This window comes from Zonotrichia albicollis, chromosome 6 (assembly GCF_047830755.1).
Source record: "Zonotrichia albicollis isolate bZonAlb1 chromosome 6, bZonAlb1.hap1, whole genome shotgun sequence".
NCBI lineage: Eukaryota > Metazoa > Chordata > Aves > Passeriformes > Passerellidae > Zonotrichia > Zonotrichia albicollis.
This window is the reverse complement of record NC_133824.1, coordinates 41,404,097-41,426,697: the sequence shown is the minus strand read 5'-3', so window position 1 is coordinate 41,426,697 and position 22,601 is coordinate 41,404,097. Positions and strand designations below refer to the sequence as shown.

The window sequence follows — 22,601 nt, the reverse complement described above, 5'->3', positions numbered from 1 at the left end:
GTAGGGCTTTGCTAATAAGCAAAACATTATAAATGCTCAGCATTCAAACTGTGCTCCACCCTCCCACCAAAATTTGTAATGTCAGAAGAAAGGGAAAAGGAGGCTGACCCACAAAGAATTTTGGTAGATTTAATTTTTAACCTTTTAACTTTTTCCTTCTTTAATGAATATCTGTCACACTGGGATTTCAGCAGTCATCTATGACTCTGGAATGGCAGTCCTCTGATGAGGAACTCTTGGTGCTGTTTAAGCATTGGTTTTATTGCAAGTGGTGTCACAACCATGGTATTTCTGACAAATTTCTTAAGGTTGCAGCACTTAAAGATGACGGTGTGTTGTGGGAGATCATGGCAGATGGGGCCTCTGGACAACATAATGTATCCAGCCACTCCCTTTTCTAATGCCCTTGACAGAGGTTGCCTGCTGTGCACACACCTGCTGGCTTCCAGGAGGCAGGTGATTTCACTCTTTATCAAGGGCAGACTCAGCTGTTGTAATGCTTTGTAGCACCAAGTTTAGCTTGGTGCTATTTCGTTTGGATTATATGGTGTCATTTATGGGACTTAAATAGTAATTGAAAGTGATTCTGCTGGAACTTCATATGCTGAGAAAAATTTATGCCTTCCTTTTGTGAGCTTGGAGACAAGGACAAAAAAAACCTGGCAGATGGAGAAGGGGAAACATTTCTGCCAGCCTCTGGTATTTGCCAGAATCCTGCCAGTCACTGCATCCTGGCTCTCCATGCTACCCCAGGGCTCTAGCTCCTGTGTGGGGCAGCTGAGCTGTGGCTGTGGCCTCTGGTAATGTGGCAGGGACTGTCTGTACTGAGCAGGGCTTTCCTCTTGCCTGTTCTGCAAATCTGAGTAAAACTCTGATGTATATTTATTGTGCTAGAGCCTTTGCAACCCATGACATTACTCCTGGCTGAAACCAAGTGATTGCGTGGGCCCTTGCACTGGTGAGGTTCCTACTGGAACAGAGTCCATTCATTCCCGCGTAGATGACCTGTTTAAAGGGCTAGTGTCTGTTTGAACTCAAATCACTTACAAAAAGATTCTGTTGTGCTAGAAGTAGCTCAAGTGGTGTAGAACTGTTCATCTGCTGAGTTGGAAGGGATCCCAAACATAGATCCCAAAAACTCCAGCTCCTGGCCCTGTGCAGGAGAACTCCCAAAATCATACCATGGGCATTGTCCAAACTCTGTCAGGCTTGCTGCTGTGACCACCTCCATGGGGAGCCTGTTCCAGTGCCCAAATACCCTCTGGGTAAAGAACCTACCCTGACTCAACATCAGGCCATTCCCATGGGTCCTGTCACAGTCACCACTGAGATCAGTGTCTGCCCCTCCTCTTCCCCTCTGGAGGAAGTTGTAACTGCAATGAGGTCTCCCCTCAGCCTCCTCTTCCTCAGCTTGAATGGACCAAGTGACCTCAGCTGCTCCTCATAGAGCTTCACCTCCAGGCCCTTTGCCACCTTCATAGCTTTTCTTTAGATGTTTTCTAATACTCCTCTATCTTATATTGTAGCACCCAAAACTGTGCACAGGGCTCGAGGTGAGGCCACACCAGGGCAGAGCAGGACAATCACCTCACTTGACCTCACCTCCCCTGACAGGCTGCTGATGCTGAGCCTGAGGCATCCCAGGACACGGCTGGCCCTTGTGGCTGCCAGGGCAGCTGACTCAATGCTTTGGAGTGTGCTAGTCTGTGTGATTTTAATGCATATTTTCCCTTCAATTACTATGTGAAATATATCCTCCCACTCACCTGCCTTCCCACGCAAAGGAAGTTGGCCACTGAGTGAATTTAAGAGATTGAAGGCATTACCCACTTCCAAAAAGTAATTTTCAGCTATGGCACTTTAAAGTCCTTTTGAAAGTTGTGTAAAAAAAGAAGGAACAAAAAAAATTTTTTTCCATTTCTCTTTGCTGCCCCCCCGCCCCCCAACAAAAAAATCTTCTCCCTCTCAGTCAAAATAAAACCACCCCAGAAGTCAGGTTAGCTTCTCTCTTGTTGTAAGACGTGACAGGTTTTCTTTGAATATCTTGTTTTACCCTCAATCTGAAAGATGCCTCTGCTAGCAGCTCAATGCATCTTTAATTTCTTGTGATGAAAAAATACAAAGTTAATGTTTAGGAGTTAAAATACATCCCAGCAGTCCCCAGCCAGTATTCCCTGCAGCTACAGGCTGTGGAGGGCTTGTACCAGCAGAAACCAGGTTAGAGCCACATCCAACATTGGAAATGTTCCTGCACAATGGTAGGAGTCTGAACATGAAATACTGACTTGAGTGCTTCAATCCTGACCCTGACAGAGGCAGAAATGAGGTTTAAAAATTGATACCAGGTGAGGCATTTGGCCACTTACTGTTTTTTCACCAAAACTGCTGCTGAGGTTAGTGTAGCATTCCTCTGTTGCACTAGTAGTTCTGCTTGACAGTTGTTCCCAAAAGACTCATCTCTAGGTTTGGGGGTACATGGAAGCCTGGAGGACCCTGTGAAGGTCTGAGGTGGTGTGAGTAAGAGCCAGAGCAATGTGTGCCAGAAAGAGCACTGTAGCTCAGGGCACTGAGCAATGATGAACAGGACAGAAGCTAATTTGGAGTTCTGTGTGGGTCACAGAGGTCCCAAAATGTCTGAATCTGAGGACTTGCCAGGGAAAGCAAAGCCAGAGCAGATCTCAGACCTTGGTCTGAAATCCCAGCAGAGAGCCTTCCTCCTTTGTGAATGACAATAGTAACACACCCTGTTACATGCTACTGTCTCACTGAGGCAGCAGGCCACATGCTAATGCGTTTGTTTCTTATACTGCTATATCCTCATGCTTTGCACTGTTTTGGCTGTAAACAGAAGTCAACGAGTGCTGTACTTGCCCAGTCAGTGATGAATCCACCCAACCCAGTATCCTGTCCCCAGCAGTGGTGGTTGGGAGATTCTGCTCAGGAGGAGCAAACAAACCTGACTGCTTTCTGAGGACCATTCCCAGCATCCAAGCATTACAGACTCATCTCTGCCTTCTCCCTGGTTATGGACATATTGTCCATGAATGTGTCCATGAAGTTTTGGAGCTGCTCATACTGTTTGCCTTTAAAACCTGCTGTGACTACGTATTTCAAGAGCTCATTGCCTGCCATGTACAAAAGCACTTTATTACAACTGTTAAATTTGATTTAGTGAACATGTTTTTTGTTCATCTTATTTCCAGGGAGCTTTCTCCTCTCCTAACTGAAAACTGACAGCTTTTTAAGGGTTCCTTGATAAGACAGCTGCACCATTGCCCACATTTCTTTACTTGCCCTTCTTGGTGCCTTTCCTCAGTCCATTCTGTCCCTCTTGCAATGCTGAGAGCAGTGGAAAGCCTCAGCCAGGATGTGGGGGCACCTGGGTTTTACACATTGCCAAAACCATGCTCTCTGCATTGTTCTCAACTCCCTTCCTGACCATGCTCAACAATTGGATACTTCTTGTGGCTGACACTGCACATTGAGCTGATGAATGAAACTGGGAATAACTAATGAGAATACACTATTGTGATCAAGGCTGGCTGTGATATGCAGTTAAATATGGCCATTCTGATTTTTTTTTTAAACCATATTCTATTAGCAGTCTCAGTGAAAGACAAGGATAACTGCTCCAAATTGGACAACTTTGGATCACTATATTTTTGCAGTCTTCCAATTCTGCCCAGAGAATTAGTAGTATTCCTTATGGTGTAAACTGGAGCACCCATTAGTAATATGCACATTCTTCCTGACTTGTGTGCAGGGGCCCAATGTGACTTAAACTAAGGTCTCTTTTGAAAACTTGATCATAAGGATGAGGAACAACTTCTTTCTGACACTTCCATTTGAAGAGGTTTTATGACTCAGATGCACAAATTAACTTCCAGTGAATTAAAAAGTAGAAGCTTTAGCCCAGAAGCAACACCTACCCAGTTTCATAAGCCTGTCACATATATAGCTTTAATAAGAGCCTGTCAAATAAACAAAACTCACCTATAGAAACAATTAGGCAGTAGCAGTAGTAATTCAGGAAATTTCCAGCAGGTTAGTAACAAGCTGTGAAGAGCCTGTGGCCTGAAAAGCAACCTTGATCCTCTTATTCCTAGGAAATTGTTTGTGTTGTGATGGTTATTGCTGCTGAACAATTAGCACCTGGAAGAGCTTTAAAAAATTTGGCTTTTAATTTCTCTTTTCCATTTTCAGCATGTGAGGGCTCCAGCTCTGGCATGAATCACAGCCCTTTGAGATCCATCTCTTCCCTGAGGTGTGCATGGGTAGCAGTGGAGCAGAGCGTGCTATAAGGGGCAGGAGCATTGATCGAAGGAAGCAATCAGGTACATGTGTGATTCCTTCTCCATGGAGCTCTCAAAATCTAATCAGAAAAGCTTTTTTAGAACCCTCCTCCCAGAATTCTAAGCAGTCTAAATGACACAAATATTCCTTTAGACTCTGTTCATAAGAAAAAAGTTTATTGCTACCAGTGTTTTTTTTTTTTTTTTTTCCTCCCAGTGAATTAACCAGAAAATGAGTTTCTGTTTTATGCTACAAAATAATTACACTTTTTAGTGCCTGGTGTTTCTTGACACTTTTTTTCCCCTTTTCTCGTGGCCACCTTCAGTACATCTGAGTCTTTTCAAATGTTTATGAATCTTCGTAGTTCACTCCTCTGTCCTATAGTCCCTGATATTTGGATGGTGGGTACTTCCCAACACCCCAGAAATGTCTCTGGAAATGAGCCAGTTCTTTCCTTGAGGTCTGGTATGAGTCAGAGAGACATCCTGAGACTGTAACAAACCCAGGCTCTCTGTGTGCCAGTTGAAGCCACTGTGCATAAATCCTACAGATGACATTAGTTATGGTGGTAATTAAAGATATGCCACAAAAGTAATTATTTACTACAATCCTAGAAATGTTCTGCTTAGAGTCTCTACAAGCAAATTTAATGCAGTTCTCTACTATTTTGGATGCTCCAGAAGTGAGACTGCGTCCCAGAACTTCATAGGCCTCCTGGTTCAGGTACTGGACATACAAGTAGCCATACAATATACACTCAACCACAAGTGTTAATGAGAAAGTAATTAATTACAGATTCCATGTAGCTTGTATTTGAAAAGCTGTCATACCAGATCCAGACAAATGTGGTGTGGTGAAAGGAGCTCAGCTTCCTGTAATAGTCATGTAGCTGCCCAGTTGGCTCTCTGAAGCAAAGAATTAACATAGCCTATGAAATATTATGACTTTTGCTTCTAAATTGGGTTCTGTTGCCTCCTCAATGAAGAAGAATGAGTGAACTTAATAGTCCAAGAATGTCTGGAGATGGCAACATCAGCTTGGAGATACTTAAAATTTTAACAGGTGAGAATCCCACTTCTTGCTTTCTCAGAGCATTTTAATATTTTTTTTTCTATTTAGTTTTCTCTTTCAGAGCAGGCTGCCCTTACTGCTGAGATCAGTGAAGAGATTCCCACTGAATTTCAATGGCAACTGGATTAGTTACCAGGCTTTTGTCCTGGAAAGGTATGTAATTAAAAAAAGCCACGCTTCCCACTGGGCTGGAGCCAGGGATGACCAAGTGTGCTTGCTCAAGTGCAGCTGTGGCACTTTAGGTGCAGCCCAGACAATGGAACCCAGTCTGGCCAGAAGCTGCACTTTGGCAGCTTAGACCCACTGGGGGTCTGCCCAGGCATGGGGAGCAGCAACAGGGAATTTATTTGATGAGTCAGAGCTGTAATTTCCAAGTGGCAGGGTTTGATCTGCAGCAGTGATGTCAGCATAACAACTTCCCAGCAGCCAGTGAGACTTCTGTCAGGTGTGTGGTTTACCAGGAAGAGTATTCAGCTGGAGAACAATTCTCAGGTGCTTTGCACTGAATGGACAGCATAAAAAGTTTTATTAATGTTTTTTTGTATAGTGTTTATTGCTTCATTTCAGTATTCCCTAACATAAAAATAAACCCCAAACAACCCTTTTCTGAAGTAATTCTCTATTTCCTACAAATCTTACTGACATGAAGTGATGCCTATACAATGTCTACCTCCAGCTGTAGGTCTCAGCCTCGTGTGCCCTTACAGAATGATAGAACAATTTGGTTTTGAAGGGATGCTTAAAGGTGATCTAGTCCAGCTGCCCTGTGATGAGCAGGAACATCTCCAACTCTGTCAGGTTGCCCAGAGCCCTGCCCAATATGCCCTTTAACACCTCCAGGAATGGTTCATCTACATGACCTCTGCAACCTGTTCCAGTGATTCACCACCTTCACTGTAAACCTTTTCTTCCTTATATCTAGTCTGAATTGACTGTCTTTTAGTTTAGAACTTCCTCTTGTCTTATAAAAAGGGGCCATGCTAAAAAGTCTGTCCCCATCTTTCTTAAAAGCCCCCTTTCAGTGCTGAGAGGCTCTAATACTGTTTCCCAGGAGCCTTCTCTTTTCCAGAGAACAACCTCAATGTCCTTATTCTTGTGAATTTTCCCATGAACTCCCATGGAAATAGTTGCTTCCGTAATGCTATGCGTATGTTTTGAGGGCTCAGAAAAGGCAGGGAAATGATAAACATATGAGCTCAAAATTTCTGAGAAAATGAGGGCTGCCAGCGTTTCCGTAATTACAGATATGCTCTGTAAACTGTCCCTGCCTCCCCTTTCCCTTATCCAAGATGAATGAAATGCGGAACACTTCACTGAGCCTGGGAAGTAAGTTAAGGTTATAGAAGTGATCGCGTTTGATGATGTCATGTCCCTTTTGATGACATGGATAAAACATGTCCAAACCCGTGCCTGGAGCGGGATGAGACTTTTTTGGGGGGCTGTTTGGGGATGAAAAATGGTGCACCAGGCAGAGCCTCTCACTGCGGCATACCCCCGGGGGGGTTGCGTGCGGCGGCGGCCGGCGGGGCGGGCAGCGGAGCCCCCGGGGCCGGGTTAGCCTCGCCTTACCCCTGACCCTTCCGCCGATTGCCCGCCCCCGAGCACCGTGCCAGGGCCGGCCGGGCGCGCCCCGCGGAGCCGCTCCCTCCGCCGTGCCGACGGAGACCGGGAAACTTTGGGAGAAAGCCACTTCCTCACCCGGCCCGGCGGGGGGAGATGTCAGATGCCGGCAGGGAGAGAGGGAGAGGGAGAGGGGAGGCGGGGAAGCCGCAGCCCCTCCGCCCGCTGCCAGACGGCCATTGAGGCCGCGGGCGGGAGGCGGCGAGGAGCGGCGGGGCGGGGAGGGGAGCGGCGCGGCTCCCGGCGGGCGCTGCCCGCTCGCCCCCTCACTCCGCCCCGCGCAGGGCTTCCCCGCGGCCCCGTCCCCCCGCCTCTCGCAGGGCGGGGCGCGGGGGAGGGCCGGGACGCCGGGCGGTGCGGGGCTCAGCCCGGCCATGTCTCCGGGGGCGGCGGCGTCGGGCTGAGCGACCGTGCGCGCAGCGGGGAGCGCTCTCCGCCACCATGAGCCGGCTGCCTCTGCCCTGCCTCCTGCTGCTGCCGCCGCTGCTGCTGCTGCTGCTGCCGGCCGAGGTGAGAGCGAGCTGCGGGAGGCGGGGGGCTGCCGCACCTGCCCCCGGCAAGGCTCGGCAGGGCAGGTGTGCGGCCGGGCTCGGGCTTTGTCCCGCAGCGGCTCCGCCGGTGCCGCCCGCGGAGGGGAGGCAGGGGCGGCGGGGGCCGCGGTGTGGCCCGGCCGGGGCGTTGCTCACCTGGGGCGGGATCCCCGCGGCCTCCCCCTGCCCCCCGCCCGGCTGTGCTGGGTTTAACCCGGCGGGGCAGCCGCGTGGCTCCTTTCGGGGCATGAAGGTGCCCCGGTTGTTTTCCTGGGTACAACAGGCACGGCTCCCGTCTCCCCGGTGTTGTAGCCTGCCCTCCTCGTGTCGCTGCTGGTTGATTATATTAATAGGGTGTATGTGGTAAGGGAGTCTTTGCGCATTGCCCGTGCCGCTGGTGCACATCACCCGCTGGGTTACGGCTTTCGGGCTCGGCGCGGAGTTTCCCCTGGCAAACGCTGCCGTGGTGCGGAGCGAGCAGCCCTAGCGGTGCCGGGCATCGCATCAGCGGGAGGCCTTGGCCAGCACGCTTGGCTTTCAGGCCCCGCTCTGTTTCCACGTGTGTGCAGGGTGTCCTTCCAAGAACACCTTTCATTGATGTAAATCAGAACGGCGTGCCAGGTGACCCACTCAGCATGCTGGCAGGCTCTCAGCCTTGCTTCCCTCAGCTCATGTGTTCTCAGTGTTCCTGTAGGAGTGCTTCGTGGCCACGGTGAACTCTGGTGTTCTGGGGCTTGCTGAACTTTTGCTTCCAGATGTAGCCCCTTGTCGTCTCTGCCTCAGTGATTTCTGCTACAGAAGTGTGAATGTGTGTTGATAGGAACCAAGGTGCTCAGTAATCTGTGGTGACAGATCTGCCTGAGAGCTGCAGAGCAGAACTGTACTGCTGCTTTACCTTTTTGACTACTTTTTCCTTACCTTGCATTGATGCCGGCTTGTGATTGCACCATTGGCTGCAACTGACTATTGTAAACCTTTACTTCCTCGTCTCGTCTGTTTCAGTTTGGTGTTCCTTGAAGTGTTTTGTCATTTGATCTCTGTTTGTTGTTGTACCAAGCCTAGGTTTAAAAAGCTCTTCTGAATAAGAGCTGAAACTGAATTGGGAATTAAAGTATACCAGCATTTGGGAAGACCTCAGAGGAGGCCTGGATTGTCCTTGGGTACAGCCTTGCAGGATCTGCCTGCCATGACCTCTGTTTGCAGTTTTTCTTCTCAAGCTGGCTATGACATCTTGTGACTTAGTGATCTCTAATGTTCTCTTAAGTCAGGCTTTTAATTGGTGTCTAGTATGATTAATAACAATACTAAAAAAAGTAGACCCGGTCCTCAATTCCATGTAGTTAATTTTATGCATTCATCACCTAGGGACCCAGCTGTGGGCCCTCAGCTAGGGCTGTTAACCCTGATGTTGTCAGAGGTCCCATCAACATGCTACAGGACATATCTGGCATGATCAGATCTGCAGATTTTGGTGTGGCTCATAATTTTAGGTGGGAACCTTGCAGCTCACAGTGTCACTACTGAAAGTTTACCAGACAACATTCTCAATTTTGACTTAATTGTACCTGTGAATGTGAAAGCTGAGGCGAGGAGGTCTAAGTTTACTGAGACTCTCAGGCTTCTTAACTAGTGCTGATCAGCACCTGGTGGAGTTCTAAACATTAAGAGCACTTTCTTGAACTGCAGACAGGTGGGGAGAAAGGTCCTTAAGGATTTTATTCCTTAGAGGACTGGGATGTAAACCAGGTGCACACTGATGGCGTGATTCTGCAAATCACTGTCGCATTTGAAATGACTAAATTTCACTGTAGCCACTTAGGGTGGGATAACTCATATTTGAAAAGTCATTATGTTTCTGTAGAATGTAAGGATGCAGAATAAAGCCTTGCTTGGAGGCAATGCTTCCAAGTACAATAATCTTGTTGCCCATTCAAGTGCTGTTCACATGGTCTTGCCTTCTAAAAATGAGGGTGTTCTCTAACAGGGCAGAGTTTTGCTCTCTGTGTAGGGCTCTTTGCATAGGCTCAGGCAGGTGTCAGAGTTGGCTGGTGTTGTTTGAGGTGTGGCGTGTGCTCAGGTGCGGGGACATGGCCTGGCACTGCCTGGGGAGGCATGTAGCTGCTGCAGGAAGGGGACAGCAGCTGGCAGGCATGTGGCATGAGCTGGGCTTCGTGTGTTGCCAGTAAGAGCTATTGCCCCTTCTCTGCAGTCTCCTGAGTGGGAAGGCTGGGGTGGAAGTGTCTCTTGGCTGGCTCTGGCCTCTGTGTTGCCTCTCAGATGACTGTGGGGTCGGAGAGGGGACAGCTCCGCACACTGGCACCATTGTGGGCCCAGCCACACGCAGGGACCGGGAAGCAGCCGGAGCTGTGGAATGGCTGTGTCATGGCAGCTCCTCAGTGGTGTGATGGGCACATGATCCTTCTGTGGTGCCTTTTACTCAAGGGTAAGCATCTTGCTTATTTTTCAGGAATTACAACATAGTGGGCAAGGTTGGAGTTGTTAAAAAACAAGCCTTGCTCTCTGTTGCTTGTTGAGAGTGATCACATCAGTGATATGATAAATAAAGCAACAGACAGTGGTTTTTGGCTTGTTTTGGTGTTGAGAATTAAAGTGCCTTTTATGTGGACCTAATAGCTTGTTGTTACATCTTATTCCATGCACAGAATTACTGATACTCTGTGAGTTGATTATATAGGATTATGACTTAATTACTGGTCTGAATTTTCAAGTGAGGAGTTTAAATGAAGAACCATCTTATCTCAAATGTGCGCTTGCCATGTGTGTATGTTGCATGCAAGATAATTTCTGCTATATATTGGTCATTATTAATCATCCTTATTGAGTCTTCTCCTGCATAGTACACTAAATTTAAATTTTAGTTGTTATTACCCAGAAATTATTCTGGGTAATCTTCAGCAGATGCAAGAAGAAGTTAATAGCAATTTCCATTTAACTTTGTGACTGGTCTACATACAGCTCATTTAGAGGCTTACAAAGAATAAAGCTAGAGAAATGTGAGGCTCCCTTGCTGCTTCTGTGCATGCACTTCTGGGGTAACTGTAAATGGACGCTGTTAAAAACACAGGTATGAGCACTGCTGATCTGGGGACCTGAGCAGGCCTGAGCTTAGGTGGCACAGACCAGAAGGGGAAGCTGGAGCTGTGAACAGAGTTTGCTTGTGGCTGAGGAGCATAGAATGAACTTTTCATCTGTCAGGTCAGGTTGTTTTTGTGTGATGATTGCTTTCATTTTTGTTTACAACAACAACACAGGTTAATTCCTGAGCTTCTTTATGTTCCTTACAAAGCCCCACAACACAAGCACCTTCTGCAGGGCTCAATGGAGGCTTTATCTTCAGCCATGGCATGGATGTGCTTCCTTAGAGGCATAGGCTGGCTGCACATTGCAGCACTCTCACATGGTTTCCAATACTTTGAGTCTACAGCCAGCAACACACAAGAAAATATCTTCTTCTGCATGTTTGAGATCAGAATTGAGGCTCACAGTGGAAACAGCCATGCTATTATTAGTACTTCCTCAATTATGGGAGCTACATGCAAGCCTTTGTTGAGAATTTTCATGGCATGTAATTTTTTATGGTTGGAGTTTCTAAATATGAGCGAAATTGCTGCTGCTTTAAAATCTTTGGTTGTTCATTGTGCAGGGCATAATCTATATAATTTTAATTTATGCATTTCCTTCCTAGAGTTACAGTGTATCAAAGAGGGAGCATTTTGACAGTGCTGGAGAGTGGTTGGGTGCTTGGATGTTTGTAGGTGCAAAGCCTGCCTTTGACATTTACTTTCCTGCTTGAAAGAGCCTCAGTATGAGCAAAGGCAAGAGACACTACTAAACCAAATGGTGGCTGCACATCTGGTTGTTAGCCTGATGCTTTTAGTTTGACTCCAAAATTTGAATGCAAATTGTACCTTGAACATCGTGAAAGGTTGCTGGAAGTGTAGGAGGAGCTAGCTGAATTTTCTCCAGCAAAGGGGGCCTACTGCTATGTAGGGATGGGTGAATGAAAGAACTTGGCCTTAAATGGAGCTATCAGTAGGAAATTAATTTTCAGCAGGAGATGACTGTGTAGGGGAAGACTTCAACTGGGAGAGGGGGGAAGAAAATGAAGTGTAGGTAAGCATGTGCTAATATGAAGTGTTAGAAGGCAAAGAGTGTGGGGTAGAGTGATCAGGCATCACAGGAAGAGAAGAACAAAACAGATGCGCTGCTCTGGAAGGCTGCACCAAGGCTCTTCTCTAAGTCCTTTCCAGCTGTTCCCAAATGTATCTGCACATAAACAGGTCTCCTGGGGCTATTAATCCAAAATTCCAGGAGAAAATCCAAGATTAAGTGGGAAAAGTATTTCTGTAATCCAACAAAGAATGGACATGTAAATGTGGTCCAACCAGAGCTGAATCAATAAATTCATGGCCTCACTTAGTTATCTTCTATGGCCTTCATGGGCTTTCAGTGGAAAAGGCAGGGAACTATGTCCATATCTTTCCATAAATGTTGTTGGTATTTGGCACGTCACTGAAAGTACTTATTTTCCTATCATCATCAGGAAATGGGAAGAGCCCCTTGATATTTGAAACCAAGCAGTCCACCCATCACTCTTTTCCTTCTCTGCTCTTTGTGAAGATACCAAAGGCCATGTAGGAAAGCTTCTCTCTCCACATGTAGCAATGTAATAAGAGAAAAGGTAGCTGTGCTTTTAACCGTGTCTCAGAACTGAAGAAATTGCACCTATAAAGAAAAAGGAATGTCAGCTCTAAAGGAGGAAGGAGGATGTTGGTTTTTGTTGTGGTGCCAGGCCTGACCTTGGCTTTACATGGTGCTTCAAACCCAGTCGGTATGAGTGGGGAAGAGGGCTGAGGCTGTGTTTGACACAAGTACTGCTCTGGGGAGCAGAAGGGACTCCTGTCAGGATCACTTTTAGGCTCTCCTGGCCACTGCCTGGAAGTTTTTTTCTCTCCAGTGCTGCCCATCTGCTTGTTTCCTGTTCTTCTTGTACCTCCCATTTGTTTGGTGCATTTCTGATTTTTCCCATTCTTCTGTACAGTTTCAGCCAAACTGAACAAGGAAAATAAACACCTAGTGTGTCACTGGGAAGTTCCTATTGCATGCAAAGGTTTTGTTATGTTCTGCATGTGGGCTTCTGCTTTAGGGTTGAAAATGTGGGTGTTTTCTTTAAATGTTGGGTTGGGTGTTTTGTTTATTGGAAGGGCCTAATGGTTTTTTGGTTGATTGGTTTGGCTTTGTGGTGTGCAGGAGAATGAGGTCCACATACTGTAGTACTGGTTTTTGTGTTTTGTGCACCAAATGAGACAGGGCTTGAGTATAAGGAATAATTTGTGTGAACTTCAGCCCCATTTTTCTCATTGACGGTAAAAATTTTTGCTTCTAAGACCATAAAATCACCAAGTGAAGACTTGAACATCAGGTGCAGAGCTTTATTGCAAATTGCAGCCTGTCTCTTGTGGCGTGATAAGCAGATGCAGTCTCTTAGCTCTTCTGAGCCCCAAAGTGCTGGAACCCTCTCTCCCATCATAGCCCAGGTGAGTGGCTGGGAGCTTTCCCTTGTTAGGCTGTTATTTGTGTCTGCAACACAGCTGGCTCTGTGATCAGCTGCATTCTCAGTGTAATTCCTTACTTCCTTTTGCCACTATTTTGGTAAGGGTTTTTTTGGTGGCTGCCAGCTTGCAAGCAGTTGGGCTGAACCTAGCCTGCATAGGAGTGCTCCCCAAAGAGGGTTATTTGTGCAGACCAGCTTTGTGGAAACACAGTCTGTCCTTGGTCATTGGGGGATGTAGATTGCCATGACTTTAAATGCATATTTAAAAGCTTCTGCTAGTTCAGCAGGATTACTTTTTTTAATGGAGTGTGTCCAAATGAAACATTCATGGATGTCTTGGCAGGTGGGTGGTAAGACAGGGAGCTCTGCATGCTTGTAAGAGGATTCCTGGTCCAGTTCATGATGTTACACATCTTGCTCTGCTTGCTGATGGTTTGTCTCTGCAATGGTAGATGGCTCTGGAGAGTGTTTTTGCACAGGAATGCTGGTGGCTTTTGTTTCTGCATTCCCCATTGTGGTGGAGCTTAGGCAGAGCTTTCTGTCATTATTTCCTCTTGTGCCCTTGGATTCTAGTAAATTAGAGCACTTCGGATAAGCTTCCTTATTTATTTTCTTGTATACACACATGAGCAGGTCACTGCTGGCAAGTCTGTTTCTACATACCTGATTTTGAGTCCTCACTTCCAAATTCTATTTTCTACCAGCTCTGTTTCTCAAAGGAGAGAGCCATGCAGAGGATGCCATCCAAAAGGCTGTGAGTTGGTGAGTGCCACATTGACTCATGAGAGGATGGTGCTGCAAAGGATGGGGCAGCAGAGCTTAGCTTTGGGACAGGCCAGCCTATATAATCAGCAAAGCTCATGACCATGCATGGTATTACAGGCTGGGAAAGCTTCCTGCTGCCTCCCTGTAGCAGTTGTTGTGCCTGCAGGTTCAACAGTCCCTGTAGATAAGTGGAAGTTGTTCCTTCTGCTGCCTTTCCTTCCCAGTGTTTCCTCATGCCCAAAGTAGCTCAGACAACTGATTCCCAGACTGTCCCCCTGAAACCTTCCACTTGTTTTTCCTGAAGGTCTCATGATACAGAAGGGGAAAATGGTGAGACTTCATTTTAGTTGCCTTCATCTGTCTGCATCAGCTTAAGGACAGGTGAATTGTTAGTTTCATCTGAATTCGTAGTAAGAGAGGTCCCATCTTTGTCTTTATTTGTCAAAACCTGCTCTGCTGCTTGACTTTGTGCAAGGTGGCCTCTGTGCTTTGAAGTGGAAAGAGCAGAGTGGATGCTGGTGTGGAAATGGGTAGGCTTCCACCACCAGGGACATCTGGATTGGAAAGGCAACCAGTTTTGTGTGCTAGCAGGGATTTGGGGCCAGTGAGTTCTCTGAGGCCAACATGTGGCTTTGACTGACAAAGAGAAGGGCTTCCACTGTTTCCCTCTGGTATTCAGGTGAAAGAAATGCACATTAGCAGAAAGTAACAGTGTGAACCATTGAAAGAGATGGACTCAGCCTTGCTGGTGGTTTTAGTACATTGTGAGATGTGCCACAGTTTCACTGTACTTCTTAAACAGCAAATGTGACTTTTTATGAAACACAATATGAGGAAAAGAATGGGTGCCTGTGGCTGGCATCAAATTTGCATATGTAAAATTGTATTGTGTTAATAAGGGAGTTTAGGGCTTTCTTCCTTTTGTGATCATGATCTTTGATTCTGCAGGAATTTTACGTACTTATAAGTACTTATAAATCAAGGGGGAAATAAAATGAATGACGATAAATTGGTAGGATCCTTTTGGATCATCAAATTCTGTTTTCTTTATTTGCTTTTCTCTAGTGAAGGCAGAGATGGGAATTCTAATGTCTTCTTGACACTGCATGTTTTATAATTGCCCATCTATAATCAAGTTTGGAATTGAGTCCATGACTTTCCTGCTACATGAATTATATTTTTAAAATTCTAGTATTCTTTCCATCTGCTTGCAGGGTCAGCTGCTTCTAATACTTGGCCTGAAGTTCAGTACCAATGAAAATATCCTTTTTGTGGTCAGTTCTGATGTGATTTTTTTGTTAAGTAGGCTGTGCCTGGTTAACTGAGGTCTTTGATGGTTTCACCTTCTATGGATTTATACTTTTCTATTTTATAGAGGGGAAATATGGGAATTGTAACCACAGTTTCCTTCCCACAGTCGTTGTAAGCGTGTATCTTCAACAACAAAAAAAAGAAGTTCTTTCTTAGGGGAAGTTTTCGTTATCTTTGCATAACTTTCAGGGTAATTCACCTCTAATTCTGTGCAGCTGGGCACCAGGGAGAAATGAGCAGCCCGACTTTGAGGTCAGGATCTGCCTTTTTATCTGGCACACTGAGCATGTCACAGACACAGGCCTGGTGTTCTAAACTCAGAGTTTCTGATAGATTTTGTACCAGACTGCTGAGGAAAGGAGACTGACATACTCTTAGAGGAGTGGCATTAATATTTGCAGGATAAAAGTTGTTTTTTGGTATTTTTAAAAAATTCAAAATCTCTGCTGTTCAAAATCCTATTTCTGAGATGAAAAGAAAAAATAAAATTTCTGTGAGAATTTATTTTGCATTTATTTTCAAGTGAGTGATAGACTAGCCAGTTATTCTAATTAACTTTGTACTAGTTTTTAGACTTCTTACAACCAAATAAAAAACCTCTTGCCTTATTAGTACTATTAAATTGCTCATTTGAGTGATAAATTAAATGCATTGCCACATCCATTTAAAAATAATTGGAACTACCCCTAAGCTTAGCACATGCTAAGCACTGGTAGATATTGGTATTATGAATGTGCTAAATTAAATCCAATTTTAAGACAATAATTATGGGAAAGGACAAGGCTGTAAGATCTAGAAGTGGATCTGTTGGGCCTTTGTTCTGTAATCTCCATAACAATGCAGGTAATTGTATGTATATGACAAACCTCAACAATACACTCCTTTCTCCCTATTAAAAGAGAAGACTTGCCTTTGTCTGTAACTTAAGGACTTGCATTTGGACAGGTTAAAATTTCAGTGAGATCCAGAGGGAAAAAAATCCTAGCCAGTTAATTTTTTTTTTTTGCTTGTGTTATGTGTTGAATCCATTTGGAGACAGGCCTTTTTTCCAGTTTAACAGTTACAGATGAAATGCTGTTACAAAGTGTTTAGATGTTTCTTCAGAAGTTGTGACTTTAATGGCCAACTCCTCCAGCACCATGTTAGTGCATTTTTATCTTATTGTCTTTCTCTTCAATGATTTTTCACAATTGCTGAAGGGTAGTTTATCTAAAATATAAATGTCTTAACGTATTTATATGTGGATTTAAGGCTACAAAAAGTGTAATTGCTTCTGAGCTTTTATTGTGTGTGCTCAATTCCTCTGTGACATTCTTGTTTCTGATGTCTGCTGTACACTCGTAGTAAAATAGCCACATTAAAGAAGCTAACAATCAGCTCTCTATGTTCATGAATTTGAAGGCCTAAAATTCTTGGAAAAAAAAGAGGTGCATCCTTAATTAACTTTATAATGTGCTTTAAAAAACCACCAAACACCCAAACTAAAAAAGTCTTCCAACAAGCTATTATATGCTTTTGATGATTAAAAGATATAATTAGTTTATTGTGCTCTGAATTAAGCTAATGTTCTCTTTTATTCTGGTCTGCAATATTTTGGGGAGTCCTGCTGCTGCTGCTGAGAGTGCATGTGCTGAGCTTTAGCCAGCAGCAAATATTTGCAGGTGGGTGCAATATCTGGAGCAGCCTTAGGCGATACTCATTTCCCAGTCCTACAGGACAGATCTACGGTATGTGGTTTAACTGGTATTTATTTAACTATTGTCTTCTGACTCAGTCTTCATAATTTCACATGTATCTGTTCAACTATTTCCTGGTTCAGTGTGTGAAGCACAGCACTGCAGGAGGAGTGAGCAGAAGGTCAGAGCTGCTATTTGGTTATTGCAGAGCATGCTTTTCCCTCTTTACTCATAATGGAGCCTTGTTCTTTTTATGGTGGAATTAGTTAAGACTTCATCTAAGTGGTTCAAATAGTTCTCTTCTAAATTTCTGAAAGTTTGAGCAGCCTACAAAAAAAATTGTCCTTTTCACTCACTTGCACTGTTTTTGACTTGCAGGAAGGGACTGCTGTACTGTAATGAGTTGTTAACTCATTAAGTTAATGAGTGGGTGATTCACACAGGGCAGCCCCTGCTCCATCCTAGCAGAGCCACTGCCTGCTTGCAGTGCTTCTGCTGCACAGAAGGTCATTTCTGACGGCCTTCACTGTGCCCCACAGGTTATGCTGCATGTAGAATTCTGTGCAACGCACTTATGGCCTGTAAGCAGTGTGTGCAGTGATTCCTCCTATCCCTCAGTTTAGGGCTATTCACAACACCTGGCACAGCTGCTAAGAAGAACAGTAAGTTGTAATGCCAGCTCTGCAAAAAACCCTGTTGCTGCAGATTGAGTCTCCTGCAGTCTTGTTTCTGCAAATTTACTACCTTAGTTGCTTCTTCTCTCTTGCAAATGATTTTTTTTAATTGGAAAAAGGCAAGGTGAAAGAGCAAACAGGTATCTCATATATGGGCATTTATTCAGGCATTGCTGCATGTGGTATTTGTCACTGCTGTCTCCAGATTTCATCAAAATTAATTCCATGGATGTTAATCTGAGTTTTGCAGTGAGAACTGGTCAGCTGAACATTCTGTCTCCTCCTGTAGAAAAGATGAGAGATAAGATAGTGCCAAACTTGAATTTCCTTTCTGAACAAAGACCTCTTACTTGTGCTTTCCTGATCTCAGACATTTGCTGTTTCATGCTCCAGCATGGAACATAGCACTAATGAAATCCTGCTGGAGTTTTGAAGATAAAGCTAATGACTGAGAAGTTCTAGGACTTGCAGTAGGCTGTTGTGTCGAGATTTGTTTGAGGACTTGGGAGCTGCTCACCTGCCACCCCTCAAATCTTTTTTGCACTTTCCTCCCCTTTCTTGCAGTGGTTGTGTTTTGTGACCTGGAGGTTGTTAATGCCATGGGGCATTGTAGTTGTACATGGCTACTGCTAAGGAACCTTGTGGGGTTGGGAACTCTGGCAGTGATTTCAAAAAAGGAATCTTCCTCAGTCAGCAGGTGCATATAGGAAATCAGCATAATGACCCACCTCACCTGTCTCCACCAGGATTCACGTCTGTTCAGGAACTGCATCAAAAATGAGAGCTGCAAGGGGGGGAAAAAAGCTTCATTTATACAACTTCCTGTATTTTCTGAATACAGGGTTCCTTTTTGGTCATGAATGGGTTATAAATCAGACAAAAGTGGGGTTGTGGGGTCTTGTCTCTTTCTTCTCTAAGTGAATTGGCTAATTCTTGGTGGGTTTGTAGATAGGATAGGCATTCCTTACATCAGGCACAGATGGGGAAAGGGTTCTTGTGTGGTGAGATAGACATTTACCTCTAGACACAGGGCAGCCTGTGGAAAACCACTTGAGTGCTTGGGAAAAGGGAGTAGGAGTGTGAGTGAGGCTGCACAAAACCTTGGCAGGCATGTAGTGGGACAGTGAATATCACCCTGGATACGTGTCATGGAGCAAGTCCCAGTTCTGAAGCCTCTTCTCAGAGCAGGTGGGGCAGTGAGAGGCATTGGGATGCTAGGGAGCTTCTGAAGGGATGGCACATGGATGTGCAGACCTGCTAAAGGTAACAGCCATTCTATTGAAAAGGTGCAAAAATCAGTATGCTGGTGAAATGTCTGTGTTGTGAATGGCTTCCCTCAGGCTGTTCTAGCCCCAGGCAGCGTGTGTTGTACATAACTGAAACAAACCCTTTTGTTGCTTTTGCACAGCAAGTACTGCTTTTTTTTTCTGACCAACAAACCCCACAGTTTGTTTCTGAATGTCCTGTAGGGCTGTGACTGGTCTTGTGAGCAGTCTGTGGTTTGTATGTGTTGGATGGTGTTTGGAGGACTTTGAGATGTTCCTGTCCCTGCTTTAATGCAGCAAAGAGAGCTAAACAAGAACTGGGGTGGGTGCAGCTGAGGAGGACAAGTGTATGAGAGGCCCCTTGAGCCTGGGATGTAGGCACTCCTCCATCATGTCCATCTCTGTGGAAGGAGAAGCAAAGTTTCTGAAGAAAAGGAAGTAGGCTGTTGGGGGAGGATGATGAGTAAACAGAGTGTACATGAGCAGCAAGATTGCTGCAGCCTACGTAAGCCAGCAGCGTGCCTCAGCTGTTGAAGCTGTGCCCAAGTATGTGCTGTTTCATTCCACAGAGCTGGACCATATTCCCTCTGACATGGAACCGACCAGTCCACCTCCTTCTTCTTAATTAGATCCTCTTGGGATGAGACATCCCTTCCTGAAATGAGAGGGAGGCCAAATTCACACACACCCGCCACCCCCAGACCTCTGCACACTTGACAGCTGTGATAACAGGGCACTATCCCCTCTAATTTGTATTCTGGTTAAAGTGATGGAAGGCATTTCTGGACAGCTAATGTTGAACCTGCAGGCTCTCTCTACATGAGATCACCAGCTGTGTGCTGCTTGCAAAGAGGTGATGATGATCAGTGTCTGCTGATGGTCAACCCATGATGATCTGAGAGCTTAAGAGGAGTGAGCCTGTCTGGTTCATCTGCTTCACTACAGAGTAGCAAAATCTCCAGTTTGTGGTGACCATTATTGAGAGGAAGATGTGACTGGTGTTACTGTTTGCGTGTGTGTGTATAAATAAATAAATAAATATATATACATCACACTTCAGGGTATTGCTCAAAGCTCCCTAGTTGGGAGTGGGGCTACCTTGCTTCTTTAGAAAATGCATGGGAAGGCAGTCTCAGTTCTGAAGTGCCCAAATGTGTGTTATTGTGTGTTATTTTAAGCATGTATGTGTTTAAACACAGTCTGAATTTAGGGATCATTTCTGTGATTGCATGATCCATCTCTGAAAGCCCAGGAAGTGTTGGAGTTAAAGCTGCCTGTTGGACTTTAATCTGCCCCTCTCCAAAGGCAGAGCCACGCTCTTCTGCTGCCATGCTTGGCTGTCTTTGCTCAGTGCCTGCCCCCTCACGAGAAGGTGCTGCTGGAGAAGCTTCAGCTTGCCTGGATATATTTTGGAATGCAGGTAGAGAGTGTTCAGTGCAGCTCCCCATACAGAGCCTTACTAAGAGGTGTGTTTGCGCCCTTGATTTTTTGATTAGCTTTCAAGCTGAGGTGAGAGCATTTTTTCCCCGCAGTGCTACAGTTCTGAAAAGGCTCCAGTAGGCAGAAGTCAATTAAGACTTTTTATCTTGATATCCTAAGTATTTCTGAAATATGCAAGCTTTTCCTAGCTACAGCAAGGGCAATCTTAGTGAAGGGAGCACTAAAGGGATCAGGGAAAGTCCATTTCTTGCCAGATCTTAAAAAAATGGTCTTTGGGGTATTTAGCATTGGCACAGCAATCTGTTTCCCCCCTTTCTCACTGTTTTGAAGCGTTTTGGTTGCAACACTTCATAATTAACTAAATATATATAGGCAGATGATGGCACATAGTCTTGAAACTTTTCCTCCAAAGCACTTGGGGTAGGTTATGAAGAGGGATCTTCTGATAGGAGACCCTGGGTAATGTCACATTACACCCTGTGAATTACCATTTAGCTTTCTCATTTAACTAGTTTGCCTTGATTTTCAGAGCACCAGTGCCTGCCTCCCTGTCATACAGACCAGCTCTTCCTTCTGCTCCTGTCCTGCTGCAGGTGTTCACCCCCAGCCAAGCTCTGTGTTGTGTGAGAGCACCCCCAGTTAGAGACACTGGTGGTGATGCTCTGGTGAAATCTCCAAGCGCACCTGAGATGGGCAGCCTTGACAGAGCTGTGGCACAGCCCAGTGCCACAGCCTTTCCTAAACTCTCCCTTCTCTGGGCCAGGTGATCCTGGTGTAAGTTAAAGTGGATGAAAGCTCCACCCATTCTCAGTTTTCTTAGTGCAAGTATGGATGGTCTTTCTCACAGCATTCTTCATACGTGTTTCTAAATCAAGTGTATCCCATTTTCTTAAGTCTTCTCCGTATATACATAATTGCAATTTGTCATTTCGATTGAAAATCCATCCCTGATGGCCCTGTCTTTCACATGTTTCCCTATAACATATTATTTTAGAAACATAGCTATTTTCATATTTTAGCATTTTTATCAATATGAAACTTCAGAACATGATTTCTCTATTAAAAAGTCTACTGCTAAAATTCAGCCCTGTTCTTTTACAACTTTTTATCTCCCCCTTTCCTTTTCTGCCCACACCTCAAGTCAAATTTTAGGTATGTAGGTGTAATAGGTTTTACTAATGAGGGGGAAACAGATAGTTACAAGTAGTGATGATGGAGAGGAATAAGTGCCTCTATTAGTGTGGTGACAAAGTGTTTTTTGCAGGGCTCAGACTGTAGTTGCTCATGGTCTATGGTGCAGCTTCTACCTCAATTTTCTTTCATGCTTATATTCAATTTTTGCATAGACACATCACAGAATAGTTTGGTTTTGTTTGTATTTATTTAGCTTGCTGAGGAGGAGGAGGGTGGTGTTTTAATTGAAAGCAAAAATTCCTGTGAACCATATGCCTCACTTTTCCGTCAGCTCTAATTAAATTTCTTTTTCCTCCCTGTTTCCCCTTTGTGTGCCTAAATGAGAACTTATGTGGGAGATCCCCATCACTGTTATTGTGTCACAGTCCTGTTTTATGATCTTGTAGTTCCTTCTGTGTTGATCAGATTTTGTAATAACAAAGATTGTTATTGCAGACACGTTTTTTATGTGGCAAGAGCTTATGGAAGTTTAAATATTGCTACTGTAGGTCCTTTGGTCATTATTTCAGAGTGATGATGAAAGTCAATGTGTTGAGCCCCTGGGAAAACTTCTGTTCTTAAATGTGGAGAAAAAGGCATGAGGGTCTGATGTAACAGTGAAAGCATAGAGCTTGGACTTCTTGAATTTCAGTGCTGCTAATCCATTGCAAGGGGACCCTACTCTTGGTTTTGCTTTCTAACAAAAAGTAATTTTTGATACGAGTCAGTTTTTTGAGTAACTATAAGATAATAGGATACTCTAAGTAGTATAGACTCACAATATATATGTCTGTGTATATCTCTCTCTCTATATATATATATGTGTGACTGTGTATGTCCACAGCATATATTTGTAAGTGTGGAACAGAAGAGAAAAAATGAGCCTTTTGTGAGAAATAATTTATTTTGCTATCTAGTTTTGTTTGTTTATTATCAAGTATTGTTTGAAACAGGCTGAAGGAAAAGGAACTGTGTGTTGAGATAAGCAGTAGGAGAATAAAGAAAAAAGACTTGTACTTGGCTTAAATGATGTCCAGACTTACTGTGATATTTTCCAGGCACTAGTATTTTCCTTTTTTCCTAAGATTATAAACAGTTGATTTTTGTTGAGTCTACAAAATAAAGAAGAACAAGGGTATTAATATATTTAACTGTTCCTGAAATGTGCATTGGAGTGCTTTGTTTTACTCCTCCTTTGTGTTTCAAAG

General features: G+C 44.6%; 1 protein-coding gene across 2 annotated transcripts in view; it reads left to right on the top strand.

Moving 5' to 3' along the window:
- Positions 1–7,148: 7,148 nt before the first annotated feature.
- The window catches only part of PTPRJ (protein tyrosine phosphatase receptor type J), an 82,176-nt gene continuing 66,723 nt past the window's right edge, over positions 7,149–22,601 (top strand). For both annotated transcript variants that reach the window (XM_074543330.1, XM_074543328.1), the window contains exon 1: positions 7,149–7,494. In XM_074543330.1, the coding sequence (XP_074399431.1) occupies positions 7,426–7,494 (69 nt within the window). In that variant the 5' untranslated portion in view covers positions 7,149–7,425. The remainder of the gene's footprint in view (positions 7,495–22,601) is intronic.